Genomic DNA, 25,141 nt, shown 5'->3' with positions numbered 1-25,141 from the left:
AAATTATTTAAAATAAAATATTAAGAGAAAATAATCTCATTGACCAAAAATGCCTTATAATATATTATTTTAACCAACTTTTTTTGGATTTACCAAAATGACCAACTAAATCGCAATGCGATCGCTAATTCGCAACGCGATCTCCGGTCGTGGTCATGGTCGTGGTAATACGTGTCTTTGACACGTCCGCGTTAATATTATCTTTTTAGAGAAAATTCTTAAGAAACAAATGCAATACCACCAGTCGTTGCGATTTTGGATTATCGCAACGAATTTGGAATAAATCGCAACGCGAACTTCGACTATCGCAACAAATTTGGAATAAATCGCAACGTTAACTTGGACTATCGCAATGCGAATATGTAAATCGCAATGCGATAGTCGAAGTTCGCGTTGCGATAGTCGAAGTTCGCATTGCGATAGTCGAAGTTCGCGTTGCGATTTTCCAAATTCGACTATCGCAATGCGAACTTCGACTATCGCATTGCGATTTACATATTCGCATTGCGATAGTCCAAGTTAACGTTGCGATAGTCCAAGTTCGCGTTGCGAATCTGGAAACTAATTTGCGATACCGGAGATCGCGTTGCGAATTATCGATCGCATTGCGATTTAGTTGGTCATTTTGACAAATCCAAAAAAAGTTAGTTAAAATCGTATATTATAAGACATTTTTGGTCAATGAGGTTATTTTCTCAAATATTAATTACATATTTTCTATAATCATTTTTAACAATAAAAAAATTTATAATTTACCATTAAAAATTATTTAAAAATCGTTAAATAAATTATGGAAAATAATGTAATTAATATTTTAAATAATTTACATTTAAATTTTGAACTAATTTATAATTATACGTTTTTTAGAATTTTAAATTTCTATAAATTAAATTAATGGTGTTCAACGGTACTTGTTGAGCGTTATAAAAATTTTCAATATATTATTGTCTCTAATTCTCTCTTTATTTTAGTTTATTTATTTCTAGATTGTTATAGACCAATTCATATGGGGCTTATCTAAACGGTCGATCACTTTTATCTCTTTCGTAGGGACATAAAAATGATCAATCTCTTCCTTCGAAGGATCGATCTCTTCACTGACAACTATTGGTATTTAAAAAAATGATCGATCTCTTGTACATAAATGCTTTGTTTCTTTGTAGATAATTCTTTATACATGCATTATATTTTATCTTTATTTTTTAATTTTCTGACTGTTGGAGGTCTTTCACGGAAACTGCTCTCAACGACATTGGGGGCAGTCTACTACCCTACCTCCTCCTTACCCCATTGCATATGGGAATAAAGTTTTGTTGTTGTTGACGACTCTTACATTCCAATAGTTACTGAAGATATAAAAACAACCTCAAAGCACAACAATTAACTACCAAACCGAAGAGTTCACACACATTTACGTTAACAGGTGAGCACTATTTAAGGACATAATACAATGAACAAAATACTGCCCCCAATGCTCTCCCTAGCAGTAGTTTTCCTGTCACGCCATCATTTGTACATCTTTTTACAACCCCTTGAGCCTCTTGAAAAATGGACAATCCTTCAACCGTAAGCATAGTCAATCCGAGAGGATAAACTAGTTTCTGCAATTTCATCCTCGCTCAAGCTACTCGGTACATCCATGGAAGATCTAGATGACATAAAATGCAATAAAAAGATTACGCAACTGCGATTCAGAATCATGCCTTGCTAGGCATACAGCCATACACTTCAACAAAATGAATGCCACACCACCACTAACCCCAAAAAAACGAATGATTTACAAGATATATGGAAGAATTATTGCTCGTCATTTATGTTCCAGAAGAGAGAAAAAAAACCATCCGAAAAATCTCGGCATTCCAAGTTTATGATACATATGGGACGGTTTTGCTAAATAAGTTATCAAATGAACAGACATCAGTTTTGTGGAAGGTTGAGAGTTACTATGTAACTAATGCTCATTTAGCGAAACGGTTAATACTAGAGATATGCATAAGCTAAATGAAACACTTCGATTGCATCGACCTTACTCATATTTCATATAGTAAGCCTCTCATCATGAGCAAAAACAAGAATGGCCATGCACAACACAGACGCAAGCAAACGGAAAAAAGAAAACTCAATAAAGGGGAACATACACGAGTTCACTTAAAAATAAATGCCAGTGTACAGACATGCAAGATCACAATAGAGACAAGCAAAAGCTCATTGGCATATGCATATGCCAATGAAAAGATAGATTGAGAAGGCAAAATATATATTATACTAACCCTTTACTAGGATTTTTCGACACATGCAATCTAGCATGGAATGCGTTTGCCACAAAATCTTGTTGACAAAATTCAATATCAACTTGTTTGGTGACCTTCAAATCTGAAAGAGGGCGTCAAGCAAAACAAAATTTAGTATATGATATGCATATTTGACCGCAAGCCAACTAAAGCTTGAACTTACTCTCAATTCATTTGTTGCATCAACTTTTATTCTGACAGGGTAATCCTTTCTCAGATTCCACTCGCCACCAACATTCTCCACCTGCACATAATCGACACAAGAATTAGAAGCAAAATCATTCAGCATGGAAACAGGTAAATGACAAAGCTAAAGCATGAAAATTATAAATTCTATAATGACACCTTTGCCGTCCTCACAAATTTCACTCTATCAGCACCCAAGGACTCACTGCATGCACTTATCAAATTTGAAGTTTTAGGCAGGCTTTTCGGGGCTATGTAGGTATGAGTTTCATTATCATGTGACCCAGGACTTTCTTGTTCATTAGTAATTTTCTCACTATAGAAGACAGGATAATTAGAAAAAGAATCCGACACCATCCTTCCAACAGCAAGCTTAGAGCTCATCCTACTTCGTTGACAATCATTGACAGCAGGTTTGTCAGCATAAACTTTGTAGATATCTACAGGAGGGTCCTGCCTAGGAAAAGGGTTTGAACAAGAAAAAGAAGGCTTATGTTTTGGTTCATGATGAGATTTCCAGCCCTGACTTTCAGACCCATGCACAATGTTGAAGTTTTCACCCTTCATGCATGAATCCTGAGAACTCACCATGGTATTATGTACTTCATTAATCTACAGTGGAAATAAACAAAATAAGAAGCAGCAGAAAAATGTTAAAAAAAGGAACTTCTGAATAACATCATAAAAAGAAGGATGATATCCAGTTTGTTAAATATGATTTTCCATTAATAACTAATGTCCAAATAGCTTCTAATTGAAAGAATTAGAGTGACTTACATATATCCAAGTACAAAGTACAATTGAAGCACTACGAAGTTAAAATTAGACAACCAAAGCTTTCAAGCTCTAATGTCAAAAGTACAACCATAATTCATTACATCACTGTTCAACTAAAAGATCCAGATGCATGTGGATCTGAAATATTTCTCGACGAGCATAGCAGATTTCTCTTCCTCCGAAAGTAATTTTAAGATAACTGGGGCCAGAGAAATTTGCTTAAAACTAAATAACCTGTAGCACTTTTTCTATGCTTTTACCCCTGTAAATACCAGCAGCATGGTCCATGCTATAATACTCACAGCAAATTCTCCATTATCAAAGACAATACCCAAATTTAGTTCTCTCTCAACAAGATTGCAAAATGGCACCTTAGGAAAAATAGGTTAACATCATAGTTAGTTCATATAATGATCGAACGGGAACAAAATGACTCTCAGTTATTTTGAACACTTGTAAAGAGGGTAATATAATTAAAAAAAAAATTAAAATTACTTTGGGAGTCAATTATGTATGCTAAATAATATAAAAACTTTGAAAAATGCATCAAGAATCCACTTACAATCTTAGGCTTAGGCTGCTTCATCACTCCAGAGATATCTGGATAGCAATCCTGTTGGGAACCTCTAACACTGATTAGCTCTGCTAACACAATAAATAGAAGATACATATGAGTTCAAATATTTTGAGGTTGAAGATACATGATCAAAGCTAAGCTTCAAGACTACAAGGGAAGCACAGCTGAAGAGTGCCATCTGCTGATAGAACTGGAATAACAGGTCTACAGGTAAGGAGACAAATAGCCTCACACAAAAAGACCAAGGTATAGAGCACAACTATGCTAAACCAACTGCAACGTTTTATGAATATTTCAAGCTTCGGAGAAGCATGTTCTAATCACACAGAAACATGCATCGGATTCATATTCAAATTTATCCATTCTAATTTCCGAGCCACTAACCTGACTTTTATGATTATTCTATTTGCATGTCATTTAGAATTAACCGTTTATTGATGAATTGCTGACATCAAACTCGAATCTTCATGGTTTGGTCAATTGTATGCCTTTGCAATAACAAGAACTTTCTCAAAGTATAACAAAGTAAGAGGCAACAGTTGGAACAGAGTACTTTCCTAAATTGTAAACCTGGTAAATTATTAATGAATAAAATAGGTTGAAAGTTGAAATTTTTGGAAACTTACGGTAGGCAACTATCCTTGAGTTCCACAACCATAGGCAAAACTAGAAATCGAAATAAGGGCAAAGACCCTTTCTTTGAATTTGATTTGTGTGCTACTCGTCCCATGACTCAATCCCAGACCCCAGAACATAACACGTGTTAGACTACTAAAAGCAATTTTCATTTCAACTATACTTCTCAGACATATCTTGTGGTAGTTATGTCTATCAACAGTTTTTTTAAATGTGTTTGAAATGAATGATGCGGGGTGCCACAGGATAAACCTTTGAAAATTGCAGCAAGATGTCAAAAATGCACCTCATAGGCATGTATGCCTTTCCGACTGAATCATAAACTTCACTGCAGGCCTTTTTTTTTTCCAGACAGGCAATGAAAATCCATTAAAACATCATCCCTCTGCATTTTAACTCTTGTAATTAAATAACTTGTAACACAGACAATAAAACAAGAAAGATGTTTTTGAAATCAAAAGGAGAAATTCATGGCAGCAAAACAAAGAGAAACAAATTTAAGGTGAAAAATGGAAGGGGTGTAGATAAGAGTTTAGACAAAACAAGGGAGACAGAGAGAGCAGAGAAGAAAAACTAAAAAGGGAAACAAAAGTGAGATGAAAACCAAATAATTAGCTACTTAGCAATGAAGAAACACCTAGTAGAAAAGTTACATGAAACAAGAAAGTAAACATTGAAGGAAGGAAATGGAAAGGGTTAAGGAAAGAAGCGGAAATATACACATGCACACAGAAAAAAATATGATTATGCTCCAATGACTTGGGGCTTAAGCCTCTCTTTCGTTCCAGCACTAGAAAGATTTGTCTTATGCTTTTGCTTTTGAAATTAAGATGCATCAGCCGATGCCTGTAGACTTAAAAATATGTTCATTATAACAGTTATTTCTAAATTCAGAAGATAATAATATATTTAGCATGCAAACTAACAATAAATAAAAGCAACAAAACCTACTAAACCTGTCAGCTAGAATTGTTTCATGATTTTACAAAAATTGTAAATATATCATACAGATCTGGTTATTTAACTTACCATTGAGTGGATGGCTACTTGGGAACTCAAATGCACCAGGAGGAAGTGGATCAAACTGAATACTAAGTACTGGACCATCTTCTCGATAATGCCTTCCCAGCTGCCTCTTAACAGCAATAATGACATGATTCTCGCTCACACCCTTAACCTTCAAATATCCAGATGGCTTATAACCCATGCTTTTAGAACTCGGATTAGTATGCACAATTGCTCCATTTTTTGTAAGTTTAGCTGAATGGCACATGTCATAAGGATTCCCAGTTTCAGAAAAAAGCTGATCATGTAAAGACAAACCACTTTCAGAAGATGTATCCTCCATCTGAACATCATATGGATTTTGGTGACATCTATGCTCATACGTCAGGTCAGTAACTGGAAACCATTGGCCAAAAATCCTTCGACTTTCTACCACCCTCGGATCAATATACCTGTAATCACCCTGTTTAATACTGCCACTAGAATCTTGCCTGAGCCCACTAACATGATCCTGGATAACACCACTAGAATGATCATGTTGCCCATTAGCATACGAGTCATCTCTCCTTTTGTCTTTTAACCTTCTATGACAAAACCAACTAGCTATCTGCTTTTGTGTCAACCCTATTTGAACAGCCAGTTTCTCTTTCATTTCATCTGAAGGAAATCTGTCCTCTGGAAAAGAACAACAAATATTTTTGAAACAGAAAACAAGAAACATTTCAATATGATGAGAAAACAAGAATTATTACCTTTATAGAAGTTCTCCAGGGCCATAACCTGGGATGGTGTTTTGACGGTTCGTTTCTTATTTAAATGCAGAGAAACTTTATCTTCTTCGGTCTGCAGTTCACCTGAATTTAAAACGATCACAGATAATTAGGAACACATGTATTAAGTATGATAAACTTAAGTATGAAAGAAAAAAAGGGCAGTTAACTTTGCTGCTACGCTTAATAATAAAAATCAAAGTTGTCATAGATATTTATGATTTATTTTCTATCAAATGAGAAGCAGCAGAATGGGTACTAATCAACCACATAAAATACTGTAAAAAGAGGAAAATGGAAACTAAGCTAAACTAAAACCACATCCAAATAACACCGACCCTGGTGAACGACTTCACCATATTCCTTTAACCATTTGTACAGCTTTGGATTTGTCAGATTATACCATCCACAATCTCTCTTACGTGCAATGATCTTCTTGATACCTATCTCTTATTTTCAGGAGTACCTCATGTTAGGACAACTTAAATGATATAAATCTGTCTGGTTTCCCTTAGAGGAAATTTAAGCAAACATAGTTGTCCAATTCAGCTAGCTCTAGAAGCAATGTCTCGATATCATTAACTACACATAAAAATGATTACATCAAAAAAGGAAGAACTTTTAAGGGTGGTATGACAGGATAGGCCATTTTACTCATTACAAACTATCATATCTTATCTCCAACATTCAAGATAAAAAACCTACAGAATACACGGCACATGCACTGATCATGATCTGTACCTCAGCGATCTTGCATTTTTTCCTTCCAAAGAAATGTATGTTATTTTTTACCTTCTTTTATTTCTTTCTGCAACCATACAATAAAAAGTATGGCTAAAGCATGCTCCAAGAACCTGTACTCTTCATACATTTGGAATTTAATCCTCCTACTTCTATTGTCGGGAATTTAGTCCCTCAACTTTTCAAATTTAAAAATTCAAATCCAATTGTTAACACCGTAAAAATCATGTTAGTTTCATTGATGTAACATTTTGAAATGCATCCATACAAAAAAAGAAAAAGAAAAAGTAATGGACTTAAATTTAGCAGAAGAATTTTAATGGTATTAATAATTAGACTTGATTTAAATCTAGAAAGTAGAGGGAAAAAAATCCTAAAAATAAAAGTAGAAAGACTAAATTTCAGCCTTGAAGAATATTTTAACCTAAAAAGTATATATCTCCGTTTTCAATATTTTCTGAATCATTATTGTAGCTAAAAAATTAATAACTTTCAAGTTAGGGCATCTTGGTAGATAAAACTGGCACAGAAAGAGCAGTTGTTATAACCCCAAAGCAAAACTTAGAAGAAACAAAATGGAGAAAAGAACTGAACATATATAGAAAAGTTATCTGAAAATTCAGCCGCTTACCATAGAACATGAAACACTTCAATCTACAATAGAAAATAATAAAGTTCAACATTCGACCAACTACATGATCTTATCAATAAGCTGCCTTCATAAGCCTTTAACTTAGTGAAGTTTTCTTGAGATTGGGGTTACCTAATATTTCCTTCCATTAGGGAACTTTTGCTTTAACAATAAAGTCTTACACATCTCATCCAATATTCTAGAGAAATTAACCTTTAAAAATCCTTTGGCACCATCTTCAAGTGGAACAAATGAACAAATTGATGAATCACTAGCAGGTTTGTTAAAGTATGAAGAATTTTTAAAACATGTCCGCCGAAGGTATTCACATAATTTCACATCCACATAGAACTATGTTTGAGGAACAAAAGGTATCAGCTTATACAGAAAATCCACAGCATCAACAACATGATCCCAGCAGATGCTATACATTCCTAGCAGTTCAAAAATATTCCACGATCCATTACAGAATGGTAATTTTGATCCGCAGTTAATATGAACATTCAAATGCTAACATGCAACCATAGAGACGGGGGCCAGAATGCTCAAGGCTCAATTGAATAAGCATAGCCATGTACAAGTTTTGTATATTTTTCAAGTGATAAAACAGCACAAAACCGACACAATTTAAGCTTGACTTAATAGTAGGGTACAGGCTTACCGCCCTTCACAATGATTTGGATCAAAGGTGAGGATCTTCCCTCCCTCAGTTTGGATTTCTCTCTATTGTACCAGACACAACGCTAAATCATTGAAAATAATTCCAAGCAAAGAAGACAGTCTTTTCTTTGGGGAAAAACATGGGGTAGAGTTTTAAAATTCTTGCTCCGCTTTCCCAACAACCAAACACCACCAAATGCCGCGCTTATTGACCAAAAAAAATCTATATGCATGCAACTATCTTAACATATAACGGCAAACCAAAGATGCCAAACTTTAGAACATCCCAAAAGCCTCAAAATCGAAAGGTAAATAAACACCAGTAGAAAACTAAAACCCCAAATCTCAAATATTTGATCTGAGACCGAGGAACGAAAGCATATACCTCCCATTGTTTCTCCTTTATTTTCCTTCAACGTAGAATCGACCTTAACCTCCATTTTTTGCAAAAGCAAAATCTGGGTTTCCAATTGCAGAAGCTTTTATTCTTTTTAAACTTGTTAAACTGTTACTTTAGATTTACGTTTCAATAGTTTGTCATGAGGGTGGGGAGATGGTGAAAACTGAAAAGACAAGGGGATTGTTTGTTGGGTTTTCTTCCTTTCTTTCTTTCTTTTTTATTGATTTTTGCTGTTACTTGATTCAATTACAATAGAATTTAATGTTTTAATTCATATTTAAAACCCCAGTTTCCAGAAAAATCAATTAGTCATAATAGTAGAAAGCATCACAATATTCTCTTTTTGTTTATCTTTCTTCTTTAAAATCTGGAAACAATTATTTGAATTCAAAATTTTTAAAAGAATAAAAATTCAATTTATTATTGAGATCATTCGAAATAATTTAAAAGTTTATTAAAACACGATAACTGTATTTTATTAAAAAATATTATAAAACTATATTCTAATCAAATATCTAATAATTTAAAATTGAAAACTCATTAATGATAAAAAAAATAATACTCTCCTTTAAAATTTTGAGTTCTAACACTTACGTTTACGGAGGTATTTATTCGTTTATTGTCAATTGATTAAAAGAAGCATAGACAGATATTATTTTATAATTATTTTGACTATTAAAAAATAATTAAAAATTAAAAATATCTTAAATTTGAATACGTCTATTAAAAAGTTAACTTTTTATAATTAAAACCCATTTTTTATCGAAGAAAAATAGAACCTTTATGATATAGAAACTAACATTTGGGCTTTTAACGTAAAACACTATTTCCTTCTCAACCTATAAAAAAGCGTCTGTTTCAGTGTCTGCCAACTCAATCTTCCACCTTCTTGCAACCTTCTTGCGTTGCAACTGCCGTCTTTGATTCACCAAACTCCAACAACTGCGCACCACATTACATCGTATTAACCGGATCATAATCCCAGTATAGAACATAGTTTACGTCGTCCCGACTCCTCATTTCTCTCGAAATTATTCTAGTTCATGGTTTCAAATCACGGTCTAAAAATATGATAGTGCTCGCTGTCGAAACGATTTTTTTCTTAAAGGTGAGATTTTGAAAACCACATTAATTTTTAAGTTACCACTATTTAATTTAAAAACAAATACGATTTAAAAGACCTATCGTTTCGAAAAATTTTGAATTTCCTTTACAATTGAAAAATACGGTTCAAAGAGTCGCCACCAATACTTGATTAGGGTGTGATTGGGCACCCAAAAATGTTTTGTAATTTTAAATAAAAATTAATTTAAATTAAAATAACAAATTGTGGTTTGCGTTATAAAAAAAATGAGTTCGGGAGTCGGTTACGTGTAGGGAAGGATTAGCACCCTCATAACGCCCTAAATCAGTACCTAATCGATTAGTTAACGTCTTTGCATTAAACTTTACAAATTCGAACTTAATTTGATTTTTGATCCCATAAACCAAATATGTAAATTTAAAAACATTCAAAAGCACTCAAATAAATTAAATTAATATTACCGAGTCGTTTTAGAAAGATAAAGAGTGTTCGATTATTTACAAATATCGAGATCAGATCTTAAAAGCTATAACAACATTTTCTCGATAAATTTAAATAAACGAACACTTCTTTTTCTTTCATTCCCAAATTTTAGGTGAAGAATTGATTTTTAGGTTTCACTTTCGAGATACACTTTTATTTTAAAATTATTAAAAGCGGATCTCAAATGCGTATGACAAACCACTTAAAACAATTTTAAATTAAAAGTGTATTACCCTTAATCCAATTGTGTAATATGTCGAGTTATGCACGTGAGGATGTCATACAAATTGTTCAAAAAGGATGTTATGCCAAAAATTAATTAAACAAAATTAAAAATATCACACAACGTGACATACAAAAAATTATATACGTATGTTTTAATTAAAAGTCATAGATTATGCATATTAACCTATAATGTACAAATGTGATTCAAATAAAAACATGGCATGTTGAACTATAAATTTTATATATATTAAAAATGACTAAATTAAATAAATGTATAATTAAACATACTAATTGAAAATAAACCAAAGACTTAAATAAAAACACACATAAATATAGAGGATTTAACATAAATATCTAAAAAATTACAACTAAAACTAAAATTGGGAAAACAACGAAATCAGGAAAATTACAAAATGGCAGGATTCGAAAGCAATCCTTGTAGGTGACTAAAGTGCAAATTAACGCTAAACCTATAAGGACTAAACTATAATTTACCCTAGAGTTGTAATATATATACTACTTCAAATATTAAACCTAACTTAAACTGAAACTATCTCAGCCACATCTCATAACCGGAACCACTACTCCGACCACCCAACTATTTCTAGTCACCCATACATTCGAAACTTCATAACACCAACGGATATATTAGTCAAAGCTTTCGTATTTGCGGTAAAATGCTAAAAGCATCGTGTTGTTTACTCCACATTGTTAATTCTAAGGTGTATTAAACAATTAAAACAATAACAATAAAGAATTAATGAGAATACGGTACAATGAATTGTTTTCGCGAGCATTCATGGCTCACCAACTGCACCCTTTTCAACCATTCATAACCCAACACACATATATTAGAGGGGCTAATATCACAATTTGACCAAGAAAATCAAATAAAGAAAGCTAGTGCGCATAAGTGCAACCCCTCAGAGAATTGTAGTCTCTAAAACACCATGGGTTTGAGAAAGCATATGACCAGCAGTGAGATGGAAGAAAATGGAACTAATTGTATGAGAAACCTGGAATTTTACGGCTTTAAAATGCTGCTCTGAACCTTGGATTTACTGATGTGTTCTCCTTCTTCGAAAAATGGTCTCTCTGTCATATAATGGCTCACTCTCCTCTACGTTTTTTTTTCTTCTAGTTCCCCTCCTGATCTCCTAGTTTCTGATGGTTAATTCCCAATAAAAACTGAACCTCTTTTCCATTTCCTTCTGCGATTATGGACCCCAATCTTATTGATAACTTCTCATTCATGCTTGTTAACTCCCCATAACCGTATTTATTTTCCAGGGAATTCTCACGTGGAACAGAGGCTGCTCTACTCGATCCTTGGACTTGAATTGGGTATTCAATTGTCTTGGGTACGAGTTGGGTCGCAAGTAATTTTCTATAAGCCCGGACAAAATGAGCATCTACAGCTGCCCCTCTTTACTCATTGTCGTGCGACGAGAATAGAACAAAGATCAATAGATGGTCAAATTTGTCCGGAAATGCGAACTTTAAAAGATTAAAGCACTCCACTGTTACTTCAGGATAACTGAAATTTGAAAAATCTTCAAATGTCGGGCCCGCTCCCCGTTGTTCAGGAATTAAGGAACTCGAACAATCTTTTAAAAAAAGGGTTTGCTCCCTATTGCTTCATGGAGTAGAACTCGAACAATCTTCGATCAGTGGGTTTGCTCCCTCTTGCTTCAGGGAATAAAACTCGAACAATCTTCTGCCTATGGGTTCGCTCCCTCTTGCTTCAGGGAGTAGAACTCGAATAATCTTCTGCCTACGGGTTCGCTCCCTCTTGCTTCAGGGATTAGAACTCGAACAATCTTATGGTGTGATTCTGCTTCATTATTCTTCCATAAAGGCTCAACTTCGAAGGTTAAACTTAAAAATCAAACGTTGCCACTCAATAATGCATGCTTGAAGATTTGAAAAACATTATACTCGAAAAATTTAGAATTTAAGAGAATCTTTGAGAATTCATTTCTCTTGCGGGAGCTTGTCTCGCTACAACTAGGTATGAAAATCTTCCTGGACTCAGCTGCCATCTGAACCTTTCTCTTCCTAGGACCTTGAATTGGTTAATGACTCCTCATGCGCATTTCCTTTTAATCAATTGATCAACTTCTTTGTACTCGAGAAGGCTTAAAATGCCCCGAATAACTTATCATCTTGGTGTGAAAATATCCTACCCGAAGGTCTTATGGATGACCCGAATGATTTAATCATCATGCTCGAAAGACTTACTGATGACCCGAAGGATTTCATCATTATGCTCGAAAGACTTACTGATGGCCCTATGGATTTAAGCATCATACTCGCAAGACTTATTGATGGCCCGAAGGACTTACTAAGTGTGAAATTTTGAAAAAAAAATCCTTATTAATTTTCAAAGGTTTCATTTTCTTAAAACATCACTTTCTTATTTTTCAAACTCATATGAAAACATCCTACCTGAAGGTCTTATAGATGGCCCGAATAACTTATTATCTTGCTCTAAAGGCTTATAGATGACCCGAAAGATTTTATCATCATGCTCGAAAGACTTACTGATGGCCCGAATGACTTAAATTGTTTACTGGGTAAGAAACCTTACTTATTTTTCAAAATTTCAAATTTCATATTTTAATGAGAAATTCTTTTCATCACTTCATAAAACTACTTAATGGTCGGGCCACGTGCCCCGCTTCAAAGTAACGTTTCCCCTGTGGATTGACCCCTGCGTTTCTCAGGTTCTCTCTCTAAACATGATTCCCTGTACTTGATGTTTGACTTCTACCTTTCAATCGTCGGGATTTTAACATCATGCATCTTTTCTTTTCACTAGAAGATCTGTCAAAATCATGTGTTTATGCATGAAACACTAATGCAATTAAATGTATCAATGTAATGCATTTTATTTTATGCAAATGATGTTTTCATGAGTGCATAAATGTTGAATCAATCTTCACTTGGCTCCAAAGTGACGAACTCAGTCTTCTTCTACTTGATCATTCCTTCCAGGGTTTGCTTTAGATACCCATGCAACATTTCATAATTTCCAAATTGTATTTCTGAAGAGCCATCTGATCTTCTTCTATCTTCTTGTTGTCTTCGTTTTCTATCTTCATTTCGGAGAAATTGCTTTCTCTCTCCACTTTTTGCTATGGTAAGAAATACGACTATGTTGCCCTATTTCCGTCCTTGGCTCAATTACGCTTTCTGAGTTGTTCTTTCAGGACTCTGCCATTGATTAATGCTTGGTTGGTTTGCTTTACAAGGTAAGCTCTGCTCAAATTCACGGTCCGCCCCTAACACTTCAAGTCGTGAGACTCATTCTCAATATCTTCTTGGTCTGAATCTTGTCATCCCAACATGATATGGGTTTCTGGTCATGCCCCAAAGTGGGTACTCATGGATTTCTTTGTGCCCAACATATCCTAACTTGAATGTTCTCATTCTGGTGTCACTACACAGTGGTGTTGTCAAGTAGTTTGAAGGCGTCTCTTCACATTGTCATAAACAATTAAGAAGTGATCAATTCTTCTAACAAAATGTCTTGCATTTTATACAAGCTATAGTATGTGCCCCTTCTGAATAATGAGATCATCTTCTTCTTGATGGGTTATTGACAACGTCACAAGGAAATGTCACAAGTTTTATTCTTTAGTCCTTCTAATCTCTCAAACCATTTGCTTTCAATACTGTGAAATGCTAACATCATTTATTTATTTTTCTACAACAGAGGTAAAATAAGCCTTACTAACTTCAAGGACTTTACACTTTTGAGACTGTTCTGTTTGAAAATGTTTTTCCCTTTTCTCTTATTTTAGGGATCAAAGAATGAAAGAATTTTATAAAACATTGCCCCTCAATTCAGGCTCACAATCGAATCAAATCACAAACATGAGTTAACAGAATATCAAAAGAATGAATAGCTTCTCTAATGTTTTCAAAGTTATAGCTCTTTGACAAGTGTCAAAATTGATGGGTTGGCTTCTTATTCTTTAAGGTTTTAACCAACAAAATTATATTTCTTTCTCGGTCCTTGTGAACATCACAACATGCTCCTCCTTCTGGCTTGGTATTTTAATCGGATACGGACAAAATGACGCAACTAGCATAATCAATTACTAGACTTTCTAGAACACTTCTATTTCAATTCTCTGAAAATCTTTCATTTGTTCAAGCTTCGTAGACTCCTCTAACAAAGGCAGTGCAGAAATATCGGTCTAAAAATGAAATTCCTGAGTGCTCGTGTGAAATTGACTATAATAGGTGTTCCTTAACTCCCTTAGTCCATTTTTACCGAAACTCCTTATTCATAAAATTGCCATGTTTGGCTAGCTGAAATTAGCTTTATTGTAATTTGCCTTTATCGGGCTAGCTGAAGGGTTCATCTCGTCACAAAATCTTTGACTTGACAATCACAGTGGAGCATACACCGAATTCCCAAGTACTCGATCAAGGTCATGGTTTGAATATAATCTATTCATAAAGCCAGGGCTATCGAGTTTCCTCTATAACCAATTGCTTTAACAGAATAGCTCAGCTTTATTGTATACATATAATATAATCACATTTATCAGGCTAGCTGAATTTTATCCATAAAGCCAGGGCGTTTAACCAATTGCTCTAGAGGGAGAGCTCAAGCTTTATTGTATACATATAATATTATAATATGGGTATACGGATCCAATTTCTTAAGCTTGTCAAGAAGAACCTGTCATAGTCAATGTGTTGTTGAAAGTCAGAAAATCTCATCGTTAGAGTTCAATTTCCAAGCAACTGACCTAAACTAGATTCACCTACTCGACTATTCCATCTGTAAAGATCATAATCATCCTTGAACATCATCAACAAAAGTAAAATCTAGTTGGTTTTGTAACATCATACACAAAAGATGCCCCATGTTGTCCGCTCCTATACATACATGAATACCAAGCCTCTTGTTCGTATCCATATGATAGAATAAGGCTATACAGTCCCTGCAAGAAAATGGTATAGTGTTCGATTGTATCTTTTGAGGATAAGGTCAAGGTCCTTGTTTTATCAGGTTTCAATCATATCACTTTGTCAAAGAACAATAACTCTGACCATTTACAGAGTTTTTTAATTCAGTTGATATTAAAAGAATATCAAGTTGCAAATTTGATTCAATGCTCGCCATCCTTAAAGTAACATGAATTTATTTAAACATCATTACAAAAAAAAACTGAGAAATGATGAAAATCAAGTTCAAACATGATGTTGCAAATGAAATAAAGCTTAATGATAGAATGAAATGTTCTCTTCCTACTTAAGATGCCCCATTACCCATATAATGTCGTGGCACTTAACTCAAACAGGTGTTACATATTGCTCTTTGATGCCCCACTCGAGCTCGTCATTCACTATTCCACCAATTCCTCTGTTAACGTCCCATTTGCCACAAGCATCTCTATCTCCTTTAACAGCGGCCTACAGTTTCCCGTAGAATGTCCCAATGCCCCCAAGTGGAAATCACAGACACTATCTTGATCATAGCTATGAGCAGAAGGGTCTGGTTGCACTTTCACTGGCCTCGGTATGAGGTATTGACCTTCAATCAAATGGGGATACAGATCTGAGATAGGAGTTTGGAACACTTTTAAAGCATTTTTCGATATTGGGACTTTCTTTGGACGTCTCGAGTAACCCACTACCCCTTTTCTTTTTAGGCTTTGAGAGCTCTGGACGTAACATTCATTCACCTCATCAGTTTGTTCCTTTTGATCGGTTGGGTAGAAGTGTCTTTCAAGTTTCCTTTGCTGATTGCATCCTCAATTAACTCTCCAGCTGTCATAAGATCCTTGAAGTTATTCATCGACTTTCCCAACATTAACTCAAAGAAAGGAACTGGAAGAGAATCATGAAACATATATGATATTTCTTCTTCTAACAAAGGAGGTTGAACTTGTTTTGCCACTCCTCTCCATCTTAGGGCATATTCTTTAAAGCTCTCAGTAGCTTTCATTCTTATCCTTTGAAGGTCATGACTTTTTGGGGCTAAGCCTTTAACATATTAATATTGTCCCAGAAAAGCATCAGCTAGGTTGACCCATGTCTTGATCTGTTCTTTGTTCAAACGGTTATACCATACTATAGCTGGCCCAGCAAGACTATCATGGAAGTAATGAATCAACATATTGTCATTATTTAGGTACCCTTCCATCTTTCTACAAAACATCTTTAGATGAATTAGAGGACAACTAGTGTCATCATATTTCTCAAAATTAGGCACCCTAAATTCATGTGGAATGACCAAATCAGGGACCAAACTGAGTTCACTAGCTTCTAACTCCTTGTGAGGGGCATTAACAATCTTATATCTTCAATGGCTTTATTCAACCATATGAATTTGTCTTCAAATTGCTCAAAATTGACGAGGCTCATCCCTAGGTCTGAGTTAGATACTTCAGGGCAAATTATCACTCTTGATGTACCAGTCTGATGAGATTGATTTCCTTTATCCTCCATTTTCTCTTTACCAGCAGCCTGTGGTACCAGTACTTGGATCATTTGATTCGATACGCCTTGCAAAGAACCCGATGCTTGATTCCTCATATCTGGTTGTGACCCGACTAATTGCTCTTGCAACTGATCTTGTGATCCCTTATGAGATTGCTCCATTATTTCCATTTGTTTATTCATGACAATGAGGAAGTAGTATGAATGGATGATCTTGTGATTACTGTCACATATCCTTCTATAAATTATTTCTGTGTTTTTATAATTAATGCATGTAAAATGCTTAAATAAATACATGTAATGCAAATGCAAATGACAAATGCCAATACAAAAGGTGTCATTCCAGAGTGACCATCTTAAAACAACTTTCATTGAACACAAAGGTCTCGATACATCAAACAAACCTTAAATATAGCAGACAGCTTTCAATCCAAATTTTTCTATCTCCTTCAAAAGCCAATTTAATTTCCACTCATGCTCGGGGGCCGAGTTGTCAATCTGCTTCAATTCTCTTGCAAAGCCAGCTAAATCAACCCATTTGTGAGCCACATTGCTTGCTTGGGTCATAGCTTCTTTCATGACGTTATCTCTTTTCTCTATCTTGAGTGCTGATTCTCGGAGCTGTAGACACTGCTGTTGAATCTTCCTTGTAAGAAAGTCATTGTAGTTATGAAGCTCTTGTATAAGATCACTGCAATCATCCACAATCTTCATCAACTTCTCGTTCTTCGCTCTAACGGCTTCTAGCTCAGCGTCATTCTCTCACTTGTGGCGTTGATATGAAATTTCCATATTGGCAATAGACCTATTCAACATCTGATTTTTGGCCTGATATCTTCCCAAATTATCAACAACTATATTTTGTCTTTTTTCTGCAATTTGTAAATCATGAGAAAACTTCTCGGCTCGACCTTCTTGCACCTTACAATTCCTTCTCCACTGTTCAACATCATTTTTCAGTTTAGTGACCCCTATTATCCACTCCTCTGAGACATTTCCTATACCAGCAAATTTAAAAGTTTGATTGATCCTTTGAAAAACATCCTGTATAGCTTTTATCTCTCTACTCAATTTATCATTTTCACCCCTTAAATGGTGAATCAGAGTTTCGTATTTTGACAAACAATTTTCTTCCTGGATGTCCTCACTGATACCCTTATCTTTGGTCACTTTTGGTTCAAACTCAACAGGATAATCCGTTTTCAAACTGGGTTTTCCTTTCAATTCAAACTCTAATACTCCATGATCTAGTAGAAGTTGGACTCGACGTTTGAAGGTAGAACAATTCTCAATAGAATGTCCTTGAATTCCAGTATGATATTCACAACGAACGTTGACGTCATACCAACTTGGATATGGAGGTTGCAAAGGTTTCACATAATATGGGGCCACTTCTCAGGCTTCTAACAATTCATCATACAATTCCTTATATGATATTGGGATGGAATCTCAATGAGAGTCACCTCTCAACTTGGGTTGAACTGGAGTTTCCAGTTTTATTTTCCCTGATGTTGGGAGTAGTCTATCAAACACCAACGAGTTTTGACTGCATGTCTTCTTTTCATCCTTCTGAACTTCTATAGTTGCCACTATTTCCTTGGCATTTCCAAACAACTTGTTGATACGAACAATGATTGTGCGTGATTTCTCATACTGACTAGAATCAACAGGTTCTAAAGTAGTCCCTTGCGTATCTGACACCTCGAGATTGTTTTCATTGAGATCTTTCTTTTCTTTTGTAGAAGTCTCTCTTCCTTTGGACAAAACATCTATTTTATCCATCATCTTGGACATTTGCTCTTTTATCTCTCTTATCTCCTTGTGCTCTCCGTCAGACATATGATCTTTATGCGCGTAACTATCCACTATTTTCGAAGTTTTCTTAGGATGCCATTTCTTGACTGTGTTATAGTTTGTTTGATCACGAAACCCCTTGTCCGTCATTAAAACTTTTTACTATGATGACCACTCACAAATCAACACCCTTTGAATATGTCATGATCATGCAATGCGGACAAAGAGAAAAAACAATATAGAAACAAGTTAGTACAAATGAGATAACAAAATGACAAAAAGCAACAATAACAAAATAAATAAATTAATGCTAATAAGAATGCAAATGCACAAGGTGTTAATTCTAAAAGTGACCACCATAGAACAACCTTCATTTAGACAACAAGAATTCAGTACACCATATAGTCAAAATATAAATGTGATTCTTCATTTCTTCATTTCCTTGAGTCGTACTCTTCATGGAATCTAATATTGCACTCAAAGTTGTCGGCGTACTTTATCACCTTTGATAACGCCATATGTCTTTAAATTGAATCTTGAGGTCTCAATTTTTATCTTCAATACGAAGTGATTTCATGTCTTTCTGAAGGGAATTCTCATCCTTGGTATAATTGTATCTATCTCTTGAGTCAACATCTTGGCCTTTTCCCTATTAAAGGAAGTCTTCAATCAGCTTGATTTCTTCATTCAGCGGATATCATTCTTCATGATCAGTCGAACATCTTTGGATCTCTCGGTTTTGACTACATGGTTGAGAATTTCTTGTCTCAATATGTCTAGCCTTATCATTAGTCAATCACTTGCGAATTAACACCTTGTGATGACATGAAGATGTGAATGCAATAAAATCAAAATAAAATAGACATAGGACAAAAATGGGTTAGTACACATAATATAAACAACAAAATAATAAGTACCATAAACATCAAATAAAACCTACCCTCACATGCTGGCTACCCAATCATACTTTAGTTAATCCTACCCAACATGATATCTACCCCATACTTTGTCATTCACAAAAAATCCTAACCGCATGATATCTAATTCGCATGCTTGTTCGAGAAAAATAAACCTAACCACATGATTTCTAGTTTGCATACATTTATTCAAAAAGCAAAATTGAATGACTCAAAAAGCTTTTCCTTGTGTACCCTCCTCACATGACTCTTAAGGTTCGGGTTAGGCTCGACCTAAATTCAGGCTCTATGTTCACCATATGTTGGGTTCAGTTCTAAAGTAATAGGTTCTCGAATTGTCCTTGTCGGTGCCCCATTGGGCTACCGAACCCTCAATCCTGGCCCATCACAAGCTTTAGGGGATCGAGTTCAATTTCGAGGGAACACACCTCCTTATGTCCATACGGAGGTGAATACCATCACGAGGACCATAAGGCGTGAGCTCCAGGAGCAATCAACTATCCCATACGGATGTAAAAACCACACGAGGGCATAGTCTCTCACTCCTACTTAATTAGGACGGAGCGGGGTTTTGGCTCATGTTATGATAATGCAGCTGTGCAGTGTGTGAGGAAAAGCGAAAAAACAAACAATAAAAACACTCAAAATCAATTCCCAAAACACACAATTATTCTGAAACCATTAGCAAACAGATCAGTACAACTATTTAATTGTTAATCAAATTAAATTAAAAAACCAAAATACAAACAAAACTTATTAAAAACCAAACAAGTGATCAAAAACCAAATTAAAATGAATTTATAACTTTTAATTGCAAAGACAATTAATTAATCGACTATCGACCTGACACTCTAAAAAAAAAGGTCCCCAGCAGAGTCACTAAGCTGTCGAAACGATTTTTTTCTTAAATGTGAGATTTTGAAAACCACATTAATTTTTAAGTTACCTCTTTCTAATTTAAAAACAAATGCGATTTAAAAGGCCTCTCGTTTCAAAAAATTTTGAATTTCCTTTACAATCGAAAAATACGGTTCAAAGAGTCGCCACCAATCCTTGATTAGGGTGTGATTGGGCACCCAAAAATGTTTTGTCATTTTAAATAAAAAATTAATTTAAATTAAAACAACAAATTGTGGTTTATGTTACCAAAAAAATAAGTTCGGGAGTCGGTTACGTGTGGGGAATGATTAACACCCCCACAACACCCTAAATCGGTACCTAATCGATTAGTTAACGTCTTTGCATTAAACTTTACAAATTCGAACTTAATTTGATTTTTGATCCCATAAAACAAAGATGTAAATTTAAAAACATTCAAAAGCACTCAAATAAATTAAATTAATATTATCGAGTCGTTTTAGAAAGATAAAGAGTGTTCGATTATTTACAAATATCGAGATCAGATCTTAAAAGCTATAACAATCTTTTCTCGATAAATTTAAATAAATGAACACTTCATTTTCTTTCATTCCCAAATTTTAGGTGAAGAATCAATTTTTAGGTTTCACTTTCGGGATATACTTTTATTTTAAAATTATTAAAAGCGGATCTCAAATGCGTATGACAACCCACTTAAAACAATTTTAAATTAAAAGTGTATTACCCTTAATCCAATTGTGTAATATGTCGAGTTATGCACGTGAGGATGTCATATAAATTGTTCAAAAAGGATGTCATGCCAAAAATGAATTAAACAAAATTAAAAATATCACACAACGTGACATACAAAAAATTATATACGTATATTTTAATTAAAAGTCATAGATTATGCATACTAACCTATAATGTACAAATGTGATTCAAATAAAAACATGGCATGTTGAACTATAAATTTTATATATATTAAAAATGACTAAATTAAATAAATGTATAATTAAACATACTAATTGAAAATAAACCAAAGACTTAAATAAAAAACACACATAAATATAGATGATTTAACATAAATATCTAAAAAATTACAACTAAAACTAAAATTGGGAAAACAACGAAATCAGGAAAATTACAAAATGACAAGATTTAAAAGCAGTCCTTGTAGGTGACTAAAGTGCAAATTAAAGCTAAACCTATGAGGACTAAACTATAATTTACCCTAGAGTTGTAATATATATACTACTTCAAATATTAAACCTAACTTAAACTGAAACTATCTCAGCCACATCTCATAACCGGAACCACTACTCCGACCACCCAACTATTTCTAGTCACCCATACATTCGAAACTTCATAACACCAACGGATATATTAGTCAAAATTTTCGTATCTGTGGTAAAATGCTAAAAGCATCGTGTTGTTTACTCCACATTGTTAATTCTAAGGTGTATTAAACAATTAAAACAATAGCAATAAAGAATTAATGAGAATACAGTACAGTGAATTGTTTTTTGCGAGCATTCATGGCTCACCAACTGCACCCTTTTCAACCATTCATAACCCAACACACATATATTAAAGGGGATAATATCACAATTTGACCAAGAAAATCAAATAAAGAAAGCTAGTGCACATAAGTGCAACCCCTCATAGAATTGTAGTCTCTAAAACACCATGGGTTTGAGAAAGCATATGACCAGCAGTGAGATGGAAGAAAATGAAACTAATTGTATGAGAAACCTAGAATTTTACGGCTTTAAAATGCTGCTCCCAACCTTGGATTTGCTGATGTGTTCCCCCTCTTCGAAAAATGGTCTCTCTGTCATATAATGGCTCACTCTCCTCTACGTTTTTTTTTCTTCTAGTTCCCCTCCTGATCTCCTAGTTTCTGATGGTTAATTCCCAATAAAAACTGAACCTCTTTTCCATTTCCTCCTGCGATTATGGACCCCAATCTTATTAGTAACTTCTCATTCATGCTTGTTAACTCCCCATAACCGTCTTTATTTTTCAGGGAATTCTCACGTGGAACAGAGGCTGCTCTACTGGATCCTTGGACTTGAATTGGGTCTTCAATTGTCTTGGGTACGAGTTGGGTCGCAAGTAATTTTCTATAAGCCCGGACAAAATAAGCATCTACACTCGCGAAATAGCGGTTTCGCCGCCATCTGAGTTACCCGCTACGCCCGCAATAACGTCCGCGAAAGCCACAATCACGATAAACTGGAAATGATCGAAAACGCGACCGCGATTTTAAACCCTGCTCTAGTCTACACCCGTGTCGGATACATGCTTCAAAAGAAGGAAAGGTTTCATTCAGATTTAAATTGCTTCTTTCTAAAGTCTTAACTATTCAAGCAATCTACAGGCTACAGCCCCTTGTAAAACAGAAGTTAATGCTCAAGTTTCATGTCCTTGACAAGCGAAATAATAACAACAATTTTCACCATCTGACGTGTCCAGTTTTTTTTTTTCTTATTGTTTTTTCAAGCCAAGAACATTTTGCCAGAGAGAATCAGACAAGGGTTAGGAGCAAACCGGTTTAACTTCTCCATTCCATATGATGTGAACAGCCAAGAATCCGATAACAGACGGTACAATATACAAAAGTGCAGGCTGATAAGTGAAAAGGAGCATGAAAATTGTCACGATACAGGATGAGTGCATGTCTACAGGATAAAGCTACATGTTCCATAACAAGATCAGATAAAACAGAAGATCAAAAATAGTTAAACTGTGCAGTTTGAAGCCAGTTCATGACAACAATTGTAAGGACCAAGCCCACCGTGTATCCCAAAAATGTGCTCTTAAAATATCGGCTCACGTTCCCCCTAGACACATCAAATCTTAATGCTAGTGCTACAAAAACACCTACAAGGGAGAAATAAATCAATATATAAAAAAAACAAAAAAAAACATTGATCACACAAGTATTCTTCTTCTCATAGACACTTATATCTAAGCAAAATGTTCATATTTCATTTAAGAACAAATGGTCTCAGGAAAACACCAGCAGCTGAGACTAATGCTACCCAGGAACATTTTGAAAATTTTAGTTCAAGCATTTAAAATTTTGAGTAGACCCCCTCAGCTTGTTTTGTCGAGATCCGCCACCGCACTCGAGGCCTTAGATCTCAAAGCATATAAGTAAAACAGTTATCAATACAAAGATGCAAGACCTCTTAGATACGAAGCAAGATACAATTAGGAAAGGAAAAAGTAGTTTCATTTTCTTTTGTTTCAACATTCAAAATCATGGATTACTTCTTTTAGTTAGAATAACAGCTCATATCATAACAGAAGCATGCTTTAGACACCAACTAAAATGGATTTCAAACATACCAGGAATGACAATGTCACCGAGTCCAAGCATGGAAAATGGTCGGGCAGAGTCAGCTGTAGGGAACAAAAGCTGCAGGAAAATATCAAAGCAATAAGAACTTACAATGGTAACAAATTTACAATAGTGCATGAAAAATGTAAAGTACATATATCGAAACAAGAACTAACCAGGCTAAGTATTCCAGATGGAAGGGGGTGAACTGACCTTTATTGGAGCATCAAAAGACTTTGCAAAGCTAACCATAACAGGAGTGAAAAATACCCAGAAAATATCATATACAAAAAGCCCAGCCTGCAATGCATATAGATGGGAGAAAAATCAGAGGAAAGAAAACATGGTTGAAAAAGAGAAGGCAAAATTAAGGTCAAATAGCAGACTAACAAAATTGTAATTTGTCTAATCAGCCAAAGAAAACAATAAGCAGCTATAGTAAAGTCATTTGATTATGTCATGATTGATCTGCTTAATAGTACATGGCTAAGGTGAAGTTGTTTGATTCAGATCATGATAAGCTAAACACAAGCAAAACATTGCTACATTAAAAAAAATAATATTAGGCGTTAACTTGCGCCAGTGACGGGGAATAGCACATAAAAATCACTAATCCAATTTCTCACCAATAGAATGACACCAGTCTTAAACGATCCAAGGGAAAGCATTTCAATTCCCTAACAAAACCAACAATTGAAATTCAAACCATGGAGCAAACAAATAAGCACTTTCATAAAATTATTAAAAGATTAAGGAAAATAATACTTTAACCATCATTGAACCAGTTCAGTAAGCCCTAACCAAAAGATTGACAGACAGAAACTTCCATATTACAGGCTAGAATACTGACTAGAATATACCCGATAATATTGATTAGTCTAGGTCACATTGCAAAATCAATGAGACCCAGAATGTTATTAGCCAACCAATGCTTCTGCAAAGCATACCATGCACAGAAAAAAGTTCCAGAGATTGCAGCTATGATCTGAGATCTTGTGAACTCAATCTCAAAAGCTGTTTAAGAAAAGTGTCAGGAAAAATATCATTCTGCATAATGCAATCAAGCTAATGTTAACTAGATCAAATAAGAATTCTACGGAGTCAATGACAGACACAACTAAATACAGATGTACTCAACTTTAAGCAGGAAAAGGTTATACCACTCCAGCAGGGAACTAAGACCTAAAACTCAAATTATCAACAGAATTCGGTATTCAAACTATTCCAGTGGGCAGACCTGGCAACTTTATATAGCATAACTGCATAAGAACCAGAATGCTCACAAATTGCAAAAG

The 25,141-nt window shown here is 34.7% G+C and overlaps 2 protein-coding genes across 3 annotated transcripts; both read right to left on the bottom strand.

Annotated features, from left to right (window-relative positions):
• Window positions 1–1,413: 1,413 nt before the first annotated feature.
• Window positions 1,414–8,755, bottom strand: LOC120145049. Of its 2 annotated transcripts, XR_005518099.1 has the most exons (8): window positions 8,660–8,755; window positions 6,225–6,326; window positions 5,497–6,147; window positions 3,817–3,896; window positions 2,637–3,089; window positions 2,455–2,535; window positions 2,271–2,373; window positions 1,414–1,648 (listed from the first exon to the last, which is right to left on the bottom strand). XR_005518099.1 is itself a non-coding variant. In XM_039158959.1 (7 exons), exons 1-7 carry the CDS (start codon window positions 8,712–8,714, stop codon window positions 2,368–2,370), a joined length of 1,428 nt encoding a protein of 475 aa, XP_039014890.1. In that variant the 5' UTR covers window positions 8,715–8,755; the 3' UTR covers window positions 2,070–2,367. The 2 variants fall into 2 exon arrangements, 1 of the variants encoding a protein (XP_039014890.1); XM_039158959.1 differs by lacking the exon at window positions 1,414–1,648 and having other exon boundaries at window positions 2,070–2,373.
• A 792-nt stretch (window positions 8,756–9,547) lies between these two features.
• On the bottom strand, window positions 9,548–24,675 carry LOC120145642 (signal peptide peptidase 2-like). Its single transcript, XM_039159436.1, has 7 exons — window positions 24,664–24,675; window positions 24,473–24,523; window positions 24,060–24,146; window positions 23,855–23,924; window positions 23,247–23,383; window positions 23,051–23,128; window positions 9,548–9,616 (listed from the first exon to the last, which is right to left on the bottom strand). The coding sequence occupies exons 1-7, from the start codon at window positions 24,673–24,675 to the stop codon at window positions 9,548–9,550; spliced, it is 504 nt and encodes a 167-aa protein (XP_039015367.1).
• Window positions 24,676–25,141: the final 466 nt, after the last annotated feature.

This window comes from Hibiscus syriacus, unplaced genomic scaffold (genome assembly GCF_006381635.1).
Source record: "Hibiscus syriacus cultivar Baekdansim isolate YM2019G1 unplaced genomic scaffold, ASM638163v2 tig00110893_pilon, whole genome shotgun sequence".
Classification (NCBI taxonomy): Eukaryota; Viridiplantae; Streptophyta; class Magnoliopsida; order Malvales; family Malvaceae; genus Hibiscus; species Hibiscus syriacus.
The sequence above is the reverse complement of the archived record's forward strand: the minus strand, read 5'-3'. Positions and strand labels throughout refer to the sequence as shown.